The 21,465-nt window shown below is 49.1% G+C and overlaps 1 protein-coding gene across 1 annotated transcript in view; it reads right to left on the bottom strand.

Moving 5' to 3' along the window:
- The window catches only part of LOC104305034 (cystathionine beta-synthase), a 34,732-nt gene that overhangs the window by 9,477 nt on the left and 3,790 nt on the right, over window positions 1–21,465 (bottom strand). Inside the window, exons 4-12 of the mRNA XM_054165744.1 lie at window positions 19,788–19,816; window positions 14,243–14,397; window positions 10,550–10,656; window positions 6,996–7,130; window positions 5,525–5,604; window positions 4,230–4,361; window positions 2,399–2,468; window positions 1,075–1,166; window positions 173–298 (exon numbers count right to left, since the gene is read on the bottom strand). Coding sequence (XP_054021719.1) covers window positions 173–298; window positions 1,075–1,166; window positions 2,399–2,468; window positions 4,230–4,361; window positions 5,525–5,604; window positions 6,996–7,130; window positions 10,550–10,656; window positions 14,243–14,397; window positions 19,788–19,816 — 926 coding nt within the window. The remainder of the gene's footprint in view (window positions 1–172; window positions 299–1,074; window positions 1,167–2,398; window positions 2,469–4,229; window positions 4,362–5,524; window positions 5,605–6,995; window positions 7,131–10,549; window positions 10,657–14,242; window positions 14,398–19,787; window positions 19,817–21,465) is intronic.

The raw sequence follows: 21,465 nt of genomic DNA, 5'->3' as shown, positions 1-21,465 counted from the left end.
ACTCAGAGACATGCTTTAGTGCTGGGATCACAGTCCTGCCCTGGGAAGGTACACAAGTAGCCTTAGGGCTGTGCCACAGCCCAGTGCCAGAGCTCTGAACCTCTGAACTTGGGAGTAGGCGGAATGCAAAACCAAAGATGAGACAGAGGACTCTTCACACATGGCTACTTACTGATCTATCAAGGACAGTAGGGATAAAGTCATGCCCAATGCCCTCCACCTCACTGGTTGTGGTGTTTGTTCCATTCAGCTCACTGGGCAGGGCGACGATGGATCCATCAGGATCTACACCAACGATCTTTGAGAGAAGGACCACAAAGAGAGTTCAGAAGTAGTCACACGCACGAGTCAAAGGAAAAATTACCCCCACTCTTTTCACCAACATTTTTCTTCCCATGATGGTCAATAACATCCCTATCCATTGGCAAAACAGAAATCTTTCAGGATAAAGGGGTTCTGTTTCCCACTGGCTTTTTAAATCGATCCTGGGTAGTGTTTACCTGATGCACAATGACTGGTGGCTTAGAATTACCACTTCCCACCCTCAAAGTGCTCGTGGTGGATGGGGATTGCTCACACACTGGCTGCACTGGAGAGACAGTTAACTGTCAAGCCTCCTCCAGACTGCCTTGAAGCACAAACTCTGCAGAATGAGCACCTCTGACTGGCATCAGCCATAAGGCAGGGATGCATGTGAGCGGCACTCACACACTGTGCCCCCACACAGCTGCCAGAAGAGAAACTTTCAGCAGGTAGAGCAATGCTGTCAGCTGGGCCAGCCACTTCTGCAGTGGATGCCTGACAGTGTCCTGCGAAGGGCACAGCACCAGGCAGCGTGGGATTAGTAATGGGGCCGTGGAGCTTTTGACTTCTAGGGCACTCGATGGATCTAGGTCAAGCTGAGAATAACTCCAAATTACTTCCAGCAAAAGACAGGCTTGCTGTGAAAAAACAAATAGGTGGAGACAGCAACTGCTAGCTCAGGTGAGCCATTGGGTTATGCTTGATCTAAAGTACAGGCAGAAAAACCCAGGGGACGCAGCTCTGAGTGGGCAGTTCTGCCCCCCAGCTTACCTTGCACTCTGGGCACTTCTCCTTCAGCTTCCTTCCAATGCCAGTAACAGTGCCTCCTGTGCCAGACCCAATCACCACCATGTCGACTTTGCCTGCAGGTCAGGGAAGAGAGAGGCTTGCAACTACTCATCATGGCTTCCAGCACTGTCTCCCCTTTGTTCAGGGTCCTGAACTGATGCAGAGCCTGTATCCCTCAACTGCTAGAACCACATGTGAAAAGGATAGACAGAGGTCATGCCAGGGGCCAAAGTGTGGTCCTGTGAAGCTCAGATGAGCTTGCAGGATCTGAGCATAGTTGATCCTCCCTCAACACAGGAGGCTGAAGGTGACCTCCCAGTCTTGCACTAGTGCCCATCATTTCTGTGTCTGTGGCATCTCCTGGCTCAAGGGTAAGGGAACGTCTCAGCACTTCTAGCATTTTCCAGCCACACCATGTTGAAGCAAAGCATGCATGTGGATAGCAGCACATATCAGTAACAGGCACCACTTTTTAGCTAGTGTGTCAGCATCCACAGTGGGGAGATAAAAGAGCTCTGCCCTGGCACTGGTGTCAGTCACATGTAGCCCCACTGGTGTCAATGAAATGATAGTGATTTAGGACCGGTAGGAGCAGAATCAGCCAGGCCTTCAGAGCCTTATGCTGCAACTGCTTTGGGAAAAGGGGACTTGTAATTCACTGTTGGCAGCCAGTAGGGGCAAATCTAAACATTGGAGTGGAAAGGAGGGTAGGACTGTCTTTGTTCCTGTTGCTACCCAACTGGCTTACTGTTAGATAACTGCTCTCCAGTGAAAACCCTCTTCACATTCTGCAGTGCTCCCAGAACTGGCAATAAATTCCACTTCTGTCTGTACAGACATGGACTGGGGTAGACTTTTATCCTCACCTAGTTGTCACATCAATTGTCATTAGTCTGTGAAATTTCAGTCTTTTTTGACTTGTGAATGAGTGTGCTGGATCAGATGCAGTTTGCCATGTTCTGGTGAGGCCTCTTGGGGCTACAACAGAGATGTTGTAGCCAACAAGAGATAGGTTCTTCATTCTTGGGTATAGCCTTTAGCTGTTAGCACTACCGTCTCCTCCCTTAGGCTTTTGAAATAGGGGGCCATAGCAGGGAAGCCCTGCAGGCTCAGATCTACCTGGAGTGGATTACGAGAAGTTGCTACACTCTGCCTGTCAGCATTATTAAGGGTGCCTTCACTCACAGAGGCCCTTCTGGCCATTTCTAAACATTTAGGTTAATAGGGTATGTAAAATGAGCCTCTCAAAGAGGGTTATAGCCCTCTGCACCTCCTCAGCACGTAGAAATGACAGCACAGGCAGTACCTTCACATTGCTCCAGGATCTCCTCAGCTGTGGTGTCGTAATGAGCCAGGGGGTTGCTTGGATTTCGGTACTGTTTATTTCAACAGAGAACAGCATGAGTTACTGCGTGAAGCATAGGTCAAATACCAAACTAGCAATAGCTCCTGGTGAGCTTTACACAAAGCATGCAACTTCCCCCTCCCTTCCTTGATGAGAGGTGGACTGCAATCTGGCTAGGCCAGGTCACAGGTGTTCCTCCTGGCTGTCACTTTGGGACAGGTTTCCGAGGACACTTGGGATTTGTTCACACTGGAAGACTAAATGTGCCCATAAACACTCCCTCCCTGTAGCTCAGTGCCCATTCAGTGTGGGGAAGGTGCAGCTGTCCCATAAGCTGCAGTGCTGGATTTTCTGGAATCTGGTGCTTTTGCTGAAGCCCTAGCTTTAACACCCAGAGTTTCTGGGTATTTTAGCTATCCCTGAGGTAGAATCATACAATCATAGAATTGTCAGGGTTGGAAGGGACCTCAAGGATCAGCCAGTTCCAACCCCTCTGCCATGGGCAGGGACACCTCACACTAGATCAAGTTGCTCAGAGCCACATCCAGCCTGGCCTTAAAACCTCCAGGGATGAGGATTCCACCACCTCCCTGGGCAACCTGTGCCAGTGTCTCACCACCCTCATGGTGAGGAACTTCTTCCTAACATCCAACCTGAATCTACCCGTTTCCAGTTTTGTTCCATTCCCCCTAGTCCTATCATTACCTGGCACCCTAAGAAGTCCCTCCCCAGCTTTCTTGTAGGTCCCCTTAAAATTCTGGAAGGCCACAATAAGGTCTCCTCAGAGCCTTCGCTTCTCCAGACTGAATAGCCCCAACTCCCTCAGTCTGTCCTCATAGGAGAGGAGTTCCAGAACTCTGATCATCCTTGTGGCCCTTCTGTGGACACACTCCAGCACCTCCAGATCCTTCCTGTAATAGGGGCTCCAGAAACATTTTAACTTTTTCAGTTACCTTGAAAAAGTTGAACACAGCCCCAAAATACTCCTAAAAAGCTCAGAAAGCAAGCAAACAAAAACCTCTCCTCAAATGCCATATTAGAGATTTTTTTTTCAAGTATCATATCTATATATGTGTGTGTGTATATACACATATATATATCTATATATCTATCTATATATATATCTCCTTTTGAGGGCTGCTCTGTCAGTGTTCTGGTTGACACTGCAAGTTATGTGGCTGAGAACTGTGTCCAGAGGGATTCACCCCAGGGGCTACAAGGGTAAGGCACTGAAATGTATGCAGTCCCATGTGCTGCTTCTGAAAGGTGTATGCAGACAGTGAACTCCTCTTGTTTTCCTCCTTTTTTTCCTGCACTATGGGGACTCCCTGCTCCCTGTGGGGATGCCTTCAGCAGCAAGGTCAGGCTAAAGGGAGAAGTGCCCTCCTGTACAAGAAGCAGTGCTGCAGGAACAGCTGGTGTGAATCATCACCGTTTGCCCTTTACAGCATGAGGCTTGGTTTTGAGGCAGAACAGAGGCTGCTAGCCAGGCATTAGAAGTTATTTTTTCTTTCAGGTCAAAGTTAAATCTGAAGTCTTTGAATTGTGCAAGAAAACCCAGCCTCACCCACACCCAAGTTTTGGCAGAAGCATTACAGGTTTGGAAGTGTCCCTTGTTTTGTTTCTGCCACCCTGTGATTTACAGAGGAGCGACTCAGTTTCCAGCGCCATAAACCGCTGACGAAATCTGCCTCTGCTGCCGGTTTGAATGGAGCCCCCAGACACAGGCACCCTTGGAGCACAAGCTGTAAGCTGTGTTTGGTAGAGGTGTCAGTGGAGGAATGATGTATACCTGGTCCAGGATGTGGGAGTTTGGGATTTCACTCTTCAGCTTCCAGGCAACACGAATGTTAGAGTCTGGGGCATCGAAGCGGCCGCAGGGGGTCTTCACAATTTCAGCACCCAGTGCCCTCAGAATGTCAACCTTTGGGAGGGAAGAGAGGTAAGGTAACTCACATAGCAATGGTAATCCTAGCCTGTGAGCTCATGGCAGTGTCAGATGCCAAAGGGGCTTTGCACATGGGAGACTTTTAGCATTTGGAGATACTTAGCTCTACTATCTTTGCCACCCTCCTGGCACTCAGGGCTTCCTGCCTGAGGCTGGCACACAGATTCAAGCCTGGCCTTGTGCCCTACCCTACTCAGAGGGCAGGCTAGGGACACAGCAGAGGTAGCAAGTGTGCTGTTCCTTGGTGTCTGGGGCAAGAGAGAAATGGGGTAGGGAATACTACCTCCTGTGTGCCGTGGTCTGAGCCCTTGCATGCAAGGAGGAAGTTAAAGCTGTCTTTACTCCAAGTCTCATCTCTTCTCTCCCCTCATCAAGCCCAGGGGAGAAGCAACTACAAATTAGCCTTAGGGTATTAATCCAGTGGAAAGGTCCTCTCCAGGGAAAAGGGGTTCAAAAAAGAAGGGTAGGTGAGTGTCAGGGCCACCTGGAGATGAAGCCTATGGTAGCTGGAGGTGGCATCTGATCCAGACTGAGCTTAAATGAGACTCAGGTTGAAATGAAAGTAGTACTTTGGAGGGCTCAGTTTTGATCCATGTCAGGGTCCAAGTCTAGCTTCACTGGTGTGAGTTCAGATAAGCAGTCTGTGAGACTTTTGGCTCGCTAAGGTGGAGATTTCTGCCACCTCCAGGATGGCAGTTGTACCTGAGCATCAGCTCCCATCATTTCTAGAAAGCCTCAGACAATCATAATTGTCTCCAGGTTAAAGAAAATCATAGACACAGAGACACGAAGTGACACATCAGAAGGGAAATTAACAGGACCAGAAGCTGAGCCTCAGCACCTGTCTGCTTCTCCTCTGCTCCATCCAGCCCTTGCCCTTGTAGGCAGCAGATCCTGCTCCAGTTCTCTGCAGCCACACTGTGCTTGGCCAACACATGAGCCCAGCTCCACCACTGACACTACACTGTCAGTCAGGCCATCACAGAGAGGAAATCTGAATAACTACAAAGCTATGTCAGTGTGTGTGGCAGGGCTTGTCACCTTTTAAAGGAGAGGGCATGTGGTCTCCAGAAAAGGAGAGGCAGAGAAAGACAGAGAAGATGTTCCCTGCTGGGGGTGATAGTGTACAGAGTTCTGACCTTCTCCTTGCTCATGTTCTCCGGTAAGACGATGATGCAGCGGTAACCTTTCACTGCAGCTACCAGTGCCAGTCCGATTCCTAGGTGGTGGAGAGGAAAGGGAATTGGTTGACAACAGCATTTGGCAAGGCTGACCCATGTGTTGCTTCCTATGTTCCTCTCTCCCACAGGTGAGCATAACTTAGAAATGCTCACTAAGGAGCTACGGGGGAGAGCATCCTCCACGATCCTCTGGGGTGTGCCAGGAGCACCAGGGAGCATGGGAGGGTGTGCTAAAAGGCAAGCTGGGCTGCAGTAACCCTCTCGCTCGCAGGAGCCTGTTAGTGCGGCAGAGCGAGCAGAAAGGCTAGGGAGCACCTTCTTCCCCTGACCAGGCTCAGGCCTCTTCCTTTGTTCTCGGAAACAAAGAGGTGTTTTACTTCAGAGGTGCTTTCCCCTCCCCCTCCAATGCTCTCCGTTGAGGGAAAATGCACACGAAGTGGCACATGTCGCCCCGTGGCGAGCAGGTGAATGGAGTCTCTACTCCAGTTTCACTGAGAGTGATGGATGGAGCCAGCTGCTCCCCAGCAGGTGAGGCTGCAGCAGCGTGTCCCTGTGAGAGGGCACTAGAGTTGGCTATAGGGAGCGTGTGCCATCCTGACTGCCCCCCCGGGGTGGGGGAGCCAGCACAGCCACCCGAGGAACAGCCCGAGGCACACAGGTCCCTTCACAGGTCGGGGAAAGAGGGACTGGCTCTGGGGTGTCTGCAGCCACAGGCCAGTAAGGAGTAAAATTCTGTGTGGCTAGTAAGGGGGAGATGAGGAACACAGCAAGGGACATGATCTCAACTCCACCCGGAGTGCCTTGACAGCTTGCATCATGCTGTTTTGCTGTAAAGCGAGCCATGCACACATGCACGTCCCTGCCATGGTGGGGACACTGGTGCAGGGAGCATCAAGGGGACATGGAACCTTATACCAAGGAGCCTGTGTAAGCTGCAAAATTAGGGGGACGCTCCTCTATTGTGTTTCCTTGTCTTGTACCCTCTGGTGGTACCAAAACCTAATGCCTGAGCAAGATGACAGTGACAAAGAAGAAAACCCCACAGACTATTTCTCTTCAAGCGCATCAGGGGAAACTTCTCTGAGAGCTTTCTGAATATTAAGAGCTTCCCAGTCTGAAAACACCCAGGGGTGCCCAGCTCCTTCAGCTTTCCAGGCTGTTTGCCTTGCTGCAAGGTAACCTGTCAGACACACCTGTGTAGGTGTGGGACCCTTACAGGCCCTCAGGAACTTTTCTCACGATGCATCTCAGAGCCCCAGCTGCTGGGTTGGGGGCTGAGGTGAGGATGAAGCCAGATCTGTGGAGCCCAAATCTGTCTTCATAACTGTCAAGTGGAAGAGATCCTCAAATCCCTTGCCCTTCCTACAGTCCCTCAGAAAGGCCACCTTGCCCAGTACCCTGGCAGAGAAAGCATCTTTGTCCTTCTCACCTGTGTTTCCTGAAGTAGGTTCAATCAGCGTGTCTCCTGGTTTTATAATCCCAGCTTTCTCTGCATCTTCCACCATCCTCAGGCCGATGCGGTCCTTCACACTGCCCCCTGCATTGAAGTACTCACATTTTGCCACTGGAAATGAGAGGAGAGGCTCCATCAGGGACAAGGTGCAGCAGGGAACACCAGCTCTCTGCTCCCCCAGCCCTCACTGCAGACATTTGTGGACACTCTTTTCTACCCTGTCAGATGGTCCTTTGTTCAAGGAAAAGCATCCACCATCTGCTCACAGAGTGCTGAAACTTGTCATGGGGTTACCCATCAGTATATCTGCCTGTAGATCATCTGTCCCCCACGTTTCATCTACCTGCAGCACCCTGCAGTAGGCATGTCCAGTAAACCCAGGATGGGTTTAAAATCAGCTGGACGTACAGTGGTTGCTATAAGTCCCACATCAGTACTATACACCTTGCTGCCCTGCCTCAAGGACTCTTCTCCAAGTGCACTGTCAGGGTTGACAGTAAGGTCTCATGGTCTTTCCTGGGGCATGGCAGTTATTAATAGGTATCTAAAAAGGTGCCTTTCTGTAGGGGTGATCTGTAGTCCTGAATGGGGTGCCATAGAGAAAGACAATCAATAGAAAGAGCACTTTCAAGAGTCAGCCAAAGTTACAGGTTCATTGTTGAGCTACCAAAACAAATCCAAGTAACAGAGACTTTGCAAGGCACACCTCGGCTCCCAGTCAGGCCCTCCACACTGCTAATGCTTGGGGCATGACTCTTCCTGCTAAGGTTTTGATGAACACTTACATCTGAATTGATGGTACTGAGCTCTAGAGGGTTTATGGACAATAGGAAGCAATAGGTACTTTCAGGGTGTCATTCACTTCATCCTAGCAGAGGCAAATCAGGTTGATAACCCAATACTTGAGCAGCCAGCCTCACGGGGAAAACACAAATCTTGTGCTCATCATTACATCTTATAATGCAACACTGCCAAAATTTCAGCTACTCAGATGTCCCTGAAGGCACAGCAATTACCAGGTAATGGTGTCCAACCATAGTTGATTCCTTGACACAGAACCACTGCAAGCTTTCTTACATTTGTTCAGCCTGGGAAAAAACAGGCTTCAGGGAACCTTGCTGCAGCCTTTCATTTCCTGAAGGGGGGCCTATAGGAAAGATGGGGACAGCCTATTTAGCAAGGCCTGTTGCAACAGGGAAAAGGGGTAATGGTTTTAAATTGAAAGAGGTTAGAATCAGACTTGACATAAGGAAGTAATGTCTTACAGTGAGGGTGGTGAAACACTGGCACAAGTTGCCAGAGAGGTGGTAGATGCCCCATCCCTTGAAACATTCAAGGTCAGGTTGGATGGGTCTCCGAGCAACCTGACCTAGTTGAAGATATCCCTGCTGACTGCAAAAGGGGTTGGACTAGATGAATTTTAAAGGTCCTTTACAACACAAGATGTTCTATGAAGCTATGATTTGCTTGGTAAGAGACTGTGCTGACCTGCAGCTCACTGACAGCCAAGCAGCTGCTCTGCCTGTTCTGCTCTCCCTCCCTTCCTGTGCCAGGGGAGGGAGACACCATCCCACCAAATAGGATTGTCCCTGACTTCCCTGCTGCTGCCGGCACCAAATGCTCCTACTCTCGTTAGAAATACTCCCCACTGAGCCATCCTCCGTGGGACAGACTGCTTCTGAGAGGAACCAGACATTGTGGACCTGTCCTTCTGTCTCTGACACCTCTGCTCCATGGTGCCCTACTGTCCCTGAAGTCTCATTCCTGGAAGAGAGGGGTGGTACAGCATGGGAGATTGCAGTGTTAGCAGCCTGAGGATCTCAGATCCTGAGAAGGGATCTGGCCAGCATGCACAGCATGCTCCTGGGAAGATTTCCTGCTGCTATACAGAACTGCAAGGTCCCACTCAGAGTACTCATCATCTTCCTACCCAGCTACGTGACACTTGTGAACCTTACTGTCCTTCTGTCCAATTTGGCTGAAAAGAATTAAAGTTAGAGGAACTAAGACTGGAAAGTCCATATACACAGAGACAGCCTAATCACATCATCCTTATTTTTCAAGGGAGCAGGCTAAAAATAACCTTTACATGAGGTAGTAACCAGTGCTACCCTAACATCCTGTCATGGGAGGACTTGGGTCCTGCTGGTAAACCTGACTTCACAGCCAGCACCTTTGAGCAGGCCTAGCATTGGTGTTGTGAGTCACTGACAAACCTGTCTGTCTGCAGCCCCCACTCTTCTGCCTTGGGCTGCATTTTGGGAAGGTCACCAAGGGGAAGCTCTTTCTGTCTGCAGGACAGTGATGCAGCAGACAGCAGCACCTGGCCCAGCCACAGGTGACCCCGGGGAAGTGGCATGGCCAGGCTATCACAGAACCATAGAATGTTTTGGGTTGGAAGGGCTATTTAAAGGTTGTCTAGTCCAATCCCTCTGCAGTGAGCAGGGACATCTTTAACTAGATCAGGTTACTCAGAGCCCCATCCAACCTGATTTTGAATGTTTCCAGGGATGGGACACCCACCACTTCTGGGCAACCTGTGACAGTGTTTTGCCAGCCTCCTTGTTAAAGTTATTCCTTGTATCAGTCTAGATCTACCCTCTTTTCATTTAAAACCATTACCTCTTTTCTGTGTTGCAACAGGTCTTGCTAAAAAGAATGTTCCTATCTTTCTTATAACACCACCACCCCCCCAACACACCCACCCACCCCTTCCCTTTTAAATACCAAAAGGCTTCAATAAGGTCTCTCAGGAGTCTTCTTCTCTAGGCTGAACACCCCCAACTCTCTCAGTCTTTCTTCATAGAAGACATGCTCCAGCCCTCTGATCATTTCTGCGGCTCTCCTCTGCACTCACTCCAACAGCTTCACATTTTTCTTGTGCTGAGGACTCCTGAGCTGGACACAGTTCTCTAGGTAAGGTCCCACCAGAGCAGAGTGGCAGATGCCAAGGCAGAGCAGAGCTCCCCCTGTGTGGGACTTGTGGAGCTATGAGTGGTCTGGTGCCTGGCTGAAGCCTGGCATGAGCTCTGCCTGGTGGCCAGGGGCTGCCCTGGTGTGTGTATCCTGCAGCCTGAGCTGGCTCCCTCTGCCAGGGCAGGCTCTGGGAAGGTTCCTGCCATGCTCTTTGCCCCATTCCAGCCACCACGTTTTGGGAAGGCTCGGCCAGCCTCTCCTGTGTGTGTGGTATACTACCCTGGGTGCTGCATCATTCCTGTCAGTTGTCATGGTGTCATCCACTCATCCCTAAATCCAGCCCAACTCTGTTCTGATTTGAGGCTGCAGTTACTGGGAAAAGCGATGCCTCCATGACTGTTTGGCCCCTGTGCATTGTAGCCTGAAACCATCCTGTTTGACCTGACAAATGACTTTAGTGTAACCGAGTAAGCAGAAGAACACAACACATTCCCCATCTGGTCCCCTCCATCTGTGCTTGCTCTCCACAAAGCCTCTTCTGAAGCCTCCCTCCAATGTCACCCCTCACCCTCACCTCATGGCATGGAAAAACCTGGTGGAAAGGGAACACTCACAGAGCTCACACTTGAGCCCATAGGACTTCCCAATCTTGTTGATTCGGACTAGTGGGGTGGAGCCAATTTTCCTCAGGATGTTGGGCAAGATCTTTGTTTCTTTTGGCCTGAAATAATGCAGGGGGGGGGGGAAAAATAAAGTCAAATTAAAACAACTGTTGTACAATATGAACCCTGATAAACTCGAAATGAGGCTTTAGTAAGCTGAGCAAAGCCACCAAGAGACACCCCATCTCCAAGAGCAAAGGTCCTCATTGACAACTAATGGCACTAGGAGCTAGTTACAGCTTTTTATCACTCTTGAAATGAATTATTAATTCTTTGGCATAAAAAAGAAAATAAAAGATAAAGCAATTAATTTCAGAGCTGGTCTGAAATGTCTTGTTCTGCAAGGCCCTAGACCAGGCCTATATCTAACTGAAGTGAGAAGAGCTGATAAGCCTTAGGATTTTACACAGCAGGTGAGAAAGAGAAGGCCCTGTACATCCTACCCAGCATCACCTCTGCTCTCAGCATTTTCAGCTACTTCTGGGCCAGCTGTTGCTTGCCTGGCCAGGACTTCCAGAATTTCAAAGACAGCTCCAAGCCATCAGGGAGGCCCAAGCCACAGAGGACTCTGGAGAGTTTGGGGGATTGTTTGCAAATAATTAAACTGAGCACTTTGATGAGTGCAACCCAGCCTCCCAGTTTTGCTAGCCCCTGCCAGACTCCAGCAGAAGCCAAGAACCACATCACAGCAATTGCAACCATCATTAAAAACAACAACTTTGTTTGCCAAATGCACAACCAAACTCGCCATGCAGCCAGGCAACTCGTGTCCTTGGACTTCTTAAAAGATAAAGGGAAAATATTGATGAGAACTGCCTTGATTTGGGCCACAAATGCATTGCCCCTGCTTGGCAGCCAGCACCTGTCTTTCTTGAGCAGGGTGAAGTGCCAAAGCCCCAGTTCTTTGCCGCTCAGCTTCCCCTTGCACAGCTGATGACATCCTGATTTACTTAGAGACACAGATGCCTCCCTCCAAGTTTTGCAAGCTTGATATGAACACCTCTTGTTTCGCAAGAGTAGGGGGGTAGTAGTTTAGTGCAGGTCTTTACTACTAAAAGGAGTCAGCTTTCTTACATCTCAAGCCCAGAAATGAGTTTTGTAGTGCTGCTACCTCTCCCTCCATTGTGTGACCATGCACATCACAAACTCTCTTGAGTGCTGGTAAATGAATGTGGGGGAATAGCTCACTTACATGAGCTTTCCCCCACAGCAGCAGCTATTTTCCATCTGCTATAAAAGCCACCAAAATGCTCAGGGTTTTCAGTGGGGTTGAGCCATGGCATAGGGAAACTCCATCTCCTTCAGCTGGCATTTAACTAGAGCCTGTCCCTTACATTGTGTGTCTGGATTGCAGGAAGTCAGCTCAAGAGAGGAAAGTAAGGACATTTGCCTTCAGCTAGTAATTGTGGTAAACAAGAAGCTACCATGCTCTTTGAACCCCAGCAAGGCATAATGTGGAATGGTGAGATGCTTTGCAGGTCCAGGGTCTGCAATGATGGAGCCTGGTGAGGGGACAGGGAAGTGGAAGAGAACCTGCTCCAGGGTGAGCTGTGCCAGGAGGGAAAAGGTGGGAACCAGAAAGAGGACTACTCTTTTGCATTGCCACCAGCTACCATCCCCTAAAAATAACAGCCTTTCCCTCACTCTGGAGCACATTTTCTGCAGTTCCTATCAAATTAATTTCCTAATCACTACCATATTTTACTACAAAAATAATAGTAGCTTCCTTCCCCAGCTGCATGAGCTCTATGCATGAGTCTGAAGCCAGCAGGTGTATGAGGATACGAGGGTCTGTAGCAAATGTCTTTGGTGCCCCTAAAGGATGTGGTGGGGACATTGGAGGCCTGCAGCTGCTGGTATCAGCACAGGATTGCAGTGGACAGGGATGGTTTTTCTCCAGGATTTCTGCTTTTACTGATGGCCTGTTATTCCATAAGATGTCCAGGGAAAAAACAGTCCTGGTAAACCAAGTGATTGTTACTGAGGTTATGGCAGGTTAGAGTTGGCTCAAGGGATACCAGAAATAGTCTACCTGCACTCTTGGGGGAAAAAATATTCTTAATTAAAATAACATCACTGTCCTCCTCCACCCCATCCTCTGCTTCTACCCCCAAAACTCAATCAGGTTTCACGTGGGAACCTCGGAAAGCCCAGAGATGTTTTGTACATTGGCTGTCATTTGTGGTCTACCCAGGGCACAGAAACCAAGCAACCCTCTCCATACACTGCTGCAAAAGAAAAGTGTGGTGTGTCCCAGTGTATTTTCTTCACTGCTATGTTTCAGTCCCTGCCCCAGTGCTACTGCATGGTCCCACTCAAACAGAAGACATCTCCAGGGAGCTTTCTGATGCCTGGCTGCCCATCTCTTCTAATGTGGGGTGTAGGTGAGCCCTGGCACCAGCCGTGCCTTTCTGCCCAGTGGCACCCTGATGCTGAATTGGTAAACCCCAAGAATGTTATCCTGATCAGTGTGATAATGGAGGAAAAAAAGCCAACACTTTGGCTGAAAAGAGCTAATTCTACCCGTGGACACTAGCTGCAAGGATCGCCCTGAGTGCCTTGAAGCATGTTTGCTGAATCTGCTCTGAGGTTCTGGAGCCTGCTCCTCCCTTTTTCACGGCCCAGACCCAGAGTCTATTTTGGTCTTCACACATGCTGATGGCTGTGCTGTGTCCATGTCCTGCCTGGCATGCAGTATGAAACTCCCCCAGCCAGCTCCCAGCTGGCAGGTATCCACACAGAGCAGTGTCACACCTCCCATGGGCTCCAGTTCCTCATATGCTGGAGCTGAATTCATGGTTTACATCTTCAGCACAGCCAGGGAAATGTCCACAGTTCTCCTGACATTTATAGAACAGCCTTACCTTTATTACCTTGTCTGGGTCTGGTTTGCTGGGCCATTAAAGCTCCTCTTGACTAGCCTAGTCTGGATATTTTGGCAAGCTTACCTCACCCCAGGAGGAAACTTGCTGCTGTGAGGACAAGAGGCACTCATAACTATCAATTCACCTTGCACTGCACTCTTGGCTTGCTTACAAAGAGCGGGCAACCTCTGTGTGGGCCATTTTCTGCTTATTTAAAAGCCCAGGCTTTGGCAACCTGTTTCCATGGAAGTCTCTTCGGTGAAGGTATTGCTACTACTTAGAAATCTCCTTACACACCGCCTTGGACTGTTTGAATGGAGAAGGGCAGTCAGACTGCAGCCCTTTGCTGACTTTGTGTGCCGTGTAACAGGATGGGTGCAACAGCATCGAGGAATCTTCATGCCAGGAGAGCCAACACTGCATTACACTTTGCTAGAGGTGTACAAGTCCCTGGTTGAAATCTGCCTCCAAAATATGTTCATCTTAGCTCTTCTGAAAGGAGATGCCCCAGTCTAGCAGATGCTTTCCAATGCGTGCTGGGAAGCACAGACCTGAGTCTCGAGCCAGCCATGTCTTTCTGCAGGATTCAAGGGAGTGGGAAAGCTCTTCCTGGAGAGGAGATAACTAGGTAGGTTTTGCCTCCTGGAAAAGTATCTGTCGTTAACATAACATACTGCCAGACTACTGACTTCTGTTGCAACAACAGCACTTTGTCTTCAGAAGAGAAAGAAGACACCGAGCTGTCTGCACTCTGAAGAACCAGGGCGACAGAATTACTCACAAGGCTATGCAGGAGTGTGGAGACATGGCAGCTGGCGTTGCAGCAGTCCACGTGCACTGACTGGGCAAGTTGGGAAGAATCCACGTGCTGTCAGCTTCGCTTTCCTGACTTCCCCTGCAGCTGCTGTCTGAGAGCAGGCATGTCTTGGTCAGCTCCTGTGTTGTGGAAACACAGACACACAGTCAACTGGGAGGAAAAGCATGCAGTCAGGCCCCAGGTTAATAGTTGTCGAAGGCAGGAAATGACATTTGGGTGTGAAGGCAGAGTGGCCAGCCTGCATAGAGCTCAAGTCTCCTTCTCTGGAGACTTTCAAAATCCATCTGGATTCATTTCTGTGAGGACTACCCTAAGTGATCCTACTTTGGCAGTGGGGTTGGACTCAACGATCTCTGGAGGTCCCTTCCAACCACGCACATCACAAACTCTCTTGAGTGCTGGTAAATGAATGTGGGGCAATAACTCACTTAAATGAGCTTTCCCCCACAGCAGCAGCTATTTTCCATCTGCTCTAAAAGCCACCAAAATGCTCAGGTGTACTGTGATACTGGCATTTCAAAAACCTCAATATAACAGAGGCACAAAGGTGCCTTTGCCAGGTGGTACACCACGCCGCGTACATCTGGCCACCATCTTCAGTAAATGATCCTCTGCTCCGATGTACACTGAAACATTCACTCCACTAGAAAATTCAGTGCTCTGCATTTAGTGCACTGGTTAGTGCACTTCCCTCCTCCTGCTGGCCACACTAGTCCTGATGCAGGCCAGGATGCCGTAGGCCTTCTTGGATGCCTGAGCACACTGCTGGCTCATGTTCAGCCAGTGGTCAACCAGCACCCCCAGGTCCTTCTCCGCTGGGCAACTTTTCATCTACTCTGCCCTAATCCTGCAGCATTGCATTGGGTTGTTGTGACCCAAGTGCAGCACCTGGCACTTGGTTTTGTTAAACCTCACATAATTGACCTCAGCCCATCAATCCAGCCTGTCCAGCTCCCTCTGTAGAGCCTTCCTACCCTCAAGCAGATCAACACTCCCACCCAGTTAAGTGTCATCTGCAAACTTACTGAGGGTGCACTCAATTCCCTCATCCAGGTCATTGACAAAGATATTAAAGAGCCCTGGGGAACACCACTTGTGACCAGCTGCAAACTGGATTTAACTCCATTCACCACCACTCTCTGGGCCTGACCATCCAGCCAGTTTTCCACCCAGCACTGTCTACCCATCCAAGCCATGTGCAGCCAGTTTCTCCAGGAGGATGCTGTGGGATACAGTGTCAAATTCTAGCTAAAAAAAAATGTGTATGATGGTAGCATGCACAAAGTGCCAGAACATCTCTGCTCTGGCACTTGAGTGTAATACAAGGGAAAAAAAGATAACTGATAGAAACAAAATGTCAGGGGAGGGTAGCAAAGGTCCTCAGGGGTACAGAGAAAGTTCCACAGTAAACCAGCTTAAATAGAGGAGCGTTCATCAGACTGGAAATGACACAGGTGGCTGATGGTGAGAGCAGGCTGTACATCTTGGGGGTGGGTCTGGGGAAGGTGACAGAAAAATGCTTTTTTGTTTCCCAGCATCAAAAAAGTAAAGCAAAATTACATTATCAGGAACAACTGCAGGAGCACAGCAGGTAAAAGTGGCTCCAGACAAGGGTTAAACAAGTTGGCAAAGGTTGAATTCCTTAGTGGCTCTTAAACACCAGAGCTCTAATGGTACCTGTGCTCTGTGACCATGGTGATTTGCTGTGCTGGTTTCTCTGTGTCGCCAGAATATACACAGGCAAAAGATGAGCTCTCTTTGTGTAGTTTGTTCTCAGCAGTTGCTGCTGATTAACAAGAGTTACAAGGAGCTTTGGCATGACCTCTCTGGTGTGACTCTTCAATCCCACCCTTTTGTACCAAGGAAACCAGTCCCATGGAGGACAGACACGTATTTTTGGGAATTGGAAGCTTCCCTTCTGGCTTGGCCACAAAATTTGCCCTGCTTCAGCCTGTGTTGAATAAAAGCACCTTGCAGCTCAACAGGGTCATGGTTGGAGACTTGTGTCTTATTTTGATTGATGATGAAAGTTGGTGTTAACCTGCTTGTTGCAGCATAGCCTGCCCCATCTTCCTACACTACTGTCATGGTGTATTTTGCAGTTAGAGCAAGTGTAATGCTCTTGGCAACTTTACTGTAGTGGGAATTCTCAAGGGTACGATGCAGAACCTTCCTTCTCCATTTAATGTTGGGCTGAGAACAAAGATGCCATTTTGCAGTTTGATAGAACCAAATCAGTGACACAAAGAAGAAATATCTCATTTCTAAACATAGAGCTCTGCCTGCAAAAGGACCTGGCCTGCTACCACATGGAGGGGATGTGGGAAACCCACTTCAGCTGCCTCACCGGGGAGGGAATTCGGGCAGCTGACTGAAGGATGTTGAAGCCAACATGCATAGCACAGATAGCACAGGCTGAGAGGTCTGGTGAGCATCATCTCCATCCCAGGCCATAACGTTACTGCTCCGCCCCTTCATGACACCCAAACTGTCTGCAGTGCATGTGAAGACCTGCTGACTCACAGCAGCCAGGCAAGCAGACAGCACACAGTCATGGCCAGGCCCAGATTATCCCATTAATTTGTGGCTTCACGCGAGCCAGAGGGCAGCCTTAATTACCATTTCTGCCATCCTCCTTCTGCTCTCTTGCTTGCTTCAGCCACTTGGCAGGAGGTGCTTTGAAGCAGCACAGTGGGACCACCTGAGGTTAGAGCTGTGATTTCCTCACTGTCCAGGAAGATGTGGCTGCAGTTCACTCCCTGTGTGCTGGGGTGCCCCTGAAACACAGAAATACACCATGCTGTTATTCTAGCTACAGCAGAGGGCTAAAATGGCCCACGGTGTGCAGCTGAGCTTTCTTCTCAGCCAGAGGTGCTCAAGCATCTTGAAAATGGAGGTCAGCAACCTCATGCCACCTCCTGGCTCTGCAGCTGAAGCTTGAAGCAATATGGCAGGCAGGGGACACTGATCCACATCATTAGGTGCTGAGTTGTCTTTTCTCCCCTGCAGACACCAACCCCAGCCCCACAATGCAGTGAAAGACCACGAGGGTACAGGGAAGTCACGCTGAACAGCTTGGACCCTGCAGCTGGTCAAGCAAAAAACTCTCACAGTAAATTTTGCATCTCAGCACTCTTCCCCTCCACCACCAAACTTGCTGCTTCTTGGCAGGGATTAAAGGGGAAAGAAATAGTTAACTTTCTTGCTAGCCAGGATTTGTGTCAGCCTTGAGCATGTCTCCCCAAGCAAATCCTTATTTACCTGATGAATTAACTGGGAAGGAGCAAAAGTCACTTGTGGGTGAAGAAGAGATAAGCTGCAGTATACCAGAGGCAGTGAGCACACTTTCACAACTGAGGTCCCTGGTTCCTAGCTGAAAGGTTGGCAAAACAGATTTTACAAGTAGTTTTTTCCCCCCTTTTTATTTCTGGTGATGCCCATCTCCACTGTTCTGCAGTGGGGTGAAAAAAGGGGAGAGGTGGAGGGCTGAAATTATTAGGGCTGCTTTTGCAGGCATTTTCTCTCTCTACCAGCATGTGGCTTCCCTGTGTCAGTGAATGCTGGCCCTGAGGGAGGCTGCTAGCATTGGCTCTAGGGTCCTGCAAAAGCCCTCCAGCTCTGACTCCATGGGTGTACTGCCTGTGCCCCATCTTTCCCCATGGGGCAGCTGCAGGAGTGACATCAAGCTGTGGGGATTACTGGAGGGGGACCCAATGCCACCAGTCCCCCTCTACACCAGGGTTTGCACCCCAACTTTGTTCCCAGAGCCTCTGCATTTCAGCTGAGCACATGGGCAGCCCAATGTCACAAAATGGGGACAGTGACCTGGCAACTCTGGGTGAAGGTGGGTGATCTCTCCAGGGGCTCAGGAGAACCCTGACACCACTCGGGCACCTGCCATGGAACAGCAGCACCTGACCACCTCCCTCTTCACCACCACAAAGCACTGCAGGCCCCAGCATCATCCCTGCAAGGGGAGCCAACCTGGACCTAAAACTGAGTGTTGGAGGCAGCACACAATGCTGAAGCGGTTGGTCCCTAGAGGGAAGAGTGTGACTGGCTTTCCACCTCACTGTGCTCAGTTCCCTTAACATCTGATACAAGAAAATGGCAAGAGTGGGGGGTTTCATTTGCTTGCTCACCTGAAGTAGATACAGACCTATTTTCTAGAAGCCCAGGGAACAAAGAAACAAGACTTGCCTCTTGATTAGCTCAACAGCTACATTCCTCTCTACTGGAGAATTTCTCCTAAGTCTCCTCAAAGTTTGCTTTATTCCTGGCATAGTGCTGCAGGACTACACAGATGTTTGCATCCAGACATCTGAATCCATCTCTGCAACACTGTGCCCTACACCTAGATTCATATTTAAGCTAAGCTATGGTCCAGGCCACTGTGCCTCTGAAGGTAATATTAAAAAGTACCTCAAGTATAGGAATACCAACAGTATCTATGCAAGGTGGTGACTTGAAGCAGTACCAAAGGATGGGAAGAATCTGACCTTCTCATCTTTTGAAGGCCTTGACATGACACCCGTGAGCTGCTCCCCTGCTGATGGCCTCAGCAGTCACATCCTGTAGGGCTGAGAGGAGCAATGTCCAGTGTAAACATCTCCCCATGCTGCCTCCAGTGCAGTTTCAAGTCACCTTATGACACAAAGCAAAGTTGTGTCCTCTCTTGATTCCCATAACTATTACTTATTGCTAATGCTCCTCCTAACCCTTGCCTGAAGCTTCAGCTGTGCTCTGATCAGCCACCAAAGATATCTAAGCTATTACAGGTGCCCTGTAACAGCCCTATGACTGTCTTCTAAAGAGAGAAGCATGAGATAGCACAGGCTAGACAAAGGGTCAATGGAAATATCCACTGGAGCTTGGAAGTACGCCATGCTAACGTGCAATTATGCAGCTGCTGCCACTTACTGAAGATACACAGCAAAGAGCACAGGCCAATGTTTACAGAGTACCTTGCAGATAGGAGATTGCAATTATTAGGTTATCAGCCTGCACTGATACGAGACACTCATGAATTAAACTGCAGGAAAATCAGATGAACTCAGCAGAGCAGAGAGAGCTACCTGCCAATGTGCCCCAGCCAAAGCAAGATGCCATTTCCTTGCTTTCTTTTAAAGAAATGGTATTGCTGTCACTGAGCAAGACAAATGCAACCTGGGTTTAATAGGATCATGGAGTGACCCAGGCTGGAAAGGACTTTAGGAGGTCCCCAGTTCAGCCTTCTCTTCTAAGTTGGATCAGCACTAAGTTTAGACCAGTTCACTCAGGGCTTTGTCCTCCAGTCTTGAAAACTTCCAAGGATGGAAACTGCACAAGCTTTCCAGCAACCTGACTGACTTTGCAGCATGAAGCCAGAATCTCCTTAGTTTTCAGATTTATTCAGATCTTGCTGAAAGTTCAGGCACTCCCCAAAGCAGAGACAAGTTTTGAAGAGGCTGAGAAGCAGAGGGAAGGCAGTGGATTCCTTTCCTTTCAGTCCCCTATACAACAAAGTTACCTGGTTAGTAGGCATGGCTCCCATGCAGTCTGCCATTAGAAAGCAGTTCAGGAACAGACTTACCACCTTCAGTCGCATCAGCAAAGTGCCTTTGCTGCACTCCAGCACTGAGCTTATATGAGCCCAGTGGCAGGGGACACCAATGAGCAGCACTTAGCCCCTGTGAAGGGATGCTGATTGGGTCCTGCTCCACACCTCACCGTGTCCAGCAGCCGATTGCTCTCCAAGCTTTAAATGATTGGGGTATAAAGAAAGATAAGCAAATCATTGTTCATTTTAGTTGGTATTTACCTTCAGGAGTTCTCTCCTCCCATGTCCTAGCGGTTTTGTGATGTTTTAAGACTCTTGCTTCTGATCTGATTTCATGTCTCGTGCTTAACCTGCTGCTTGAACTGTGATCATCTGTGTCAACACGTGCCTCGCTGAATCAGGAATAAGCAATGACAGAAATGACAGATTACATTAATTGCTGCCTGATATGAACTCTCTGTCTTCTGAGATTCTAGGGTTAGTCTCACCTCCAGACCTAAAGCTCTTTCTCTTTCTCTTCCTCACACTTTACTATTAAATCAGCTGAAAGCAGTGAACAGCTTGTACTCCAGCCCCACTCCTAAACGCTGGCTGGGCAATTAGGCAGTCTGGGTTCAGATCTACTGGAACAAGAAAAGCCCCCAGGAATTTCACTCCCTGCTTTCCCCATTCCTTTCCACAGCTGTGGCAGTGCACAGAGTCATCAGTCCCAGGCTGGGCTGATGCTCCCCTGACACACAGCTGTGAAGGAAACTTCAGTACTGTTCAGATGATCAGGCAAGAAGGCGGCTTATTGGAATGCTTGCTTTGGCATTAAGACTTTCAAAACCACGACTGTTGTAAGTGTTAGGACAGGAATGAAATTACCTTTGATCTTTTTGCAATAAATGAACTCTCTGGAAATCATTGCCAGAGATAATCTGTTGTAAGAAAATGTTGTGAGCTATCTGATATGACGCAGAGCTTGCAGGTTTCCCACAAAGAGGCTGCAAATAACCCTAACTCCTGCAAGAACTGTGTTTTCTGGGCACTGCAGTTACAGAATAACCCAGGGACCCCTTCCTGTCTACCTCCTGAAGCAGTGCCTGCTTCAAGTGGAGACAGTGAAAAATGAGATTCTTCCCTTCAGACTGCAAAAAAAAAAGTTCTTTTCAGCCTAAAATGAAGCAGAAATATGGATGGGCATTTGTAGGGACAGAGGGACTAAAATACTTGGTTTAATGATTTTGTCTTCGTAATAAAACCTTTTCTTTAGAAAAGATCAAAACAACAGGTTTGAGGACTTTGGAAAAAATCCCCCCATGCCCTTTTTTGGGGGCAAGGTGTAAGCTGTTAGCTAAATTGGATCAAAATGGTAGAGTAATTTGCCCATCACCCCCATCCCCAGAGCGGCTGTGCAGCCTGGCTCTGTCTGGCACCGCCGGCCCTAGGGGCACACGCACAGCTGGTTTTGCCCCTAGCAGGTGAGGATGGCAGGTGGCTTGGTGTGGGTTTTCCTGTTTTGCCTGAGTGCTGGTTAAGGGCAGAGGAGAAGCTGTTCTGTGGGGGTCTGACTGAGGTCTGCACTGGCATCCTTGTCATGCTCCCATTCCATACAGACACAGCAGGCACATCACAGCCCATGCACCTAACACATCCCAGGCTTAGT

The sequence above is a fragment of the Dryobates pubescens genome, chromosome 12 (genome assembly GCF_014839835.1).
Source record: "Dryobates pubescens isolate bDryPub1 chromosome 12, bDryPub1.pri, whole genome shotgun sequence".
Classification (NCBI taxonomy): domain Eukaryota; kingdom Metazoa; phylum Chordata; class Aves; order Piciformes; family Picidae; genus Dryobates; species Dryobates pubescens.
This window is presented reverse-complemented; position numbering and strand designations above follow the sequence as displayed.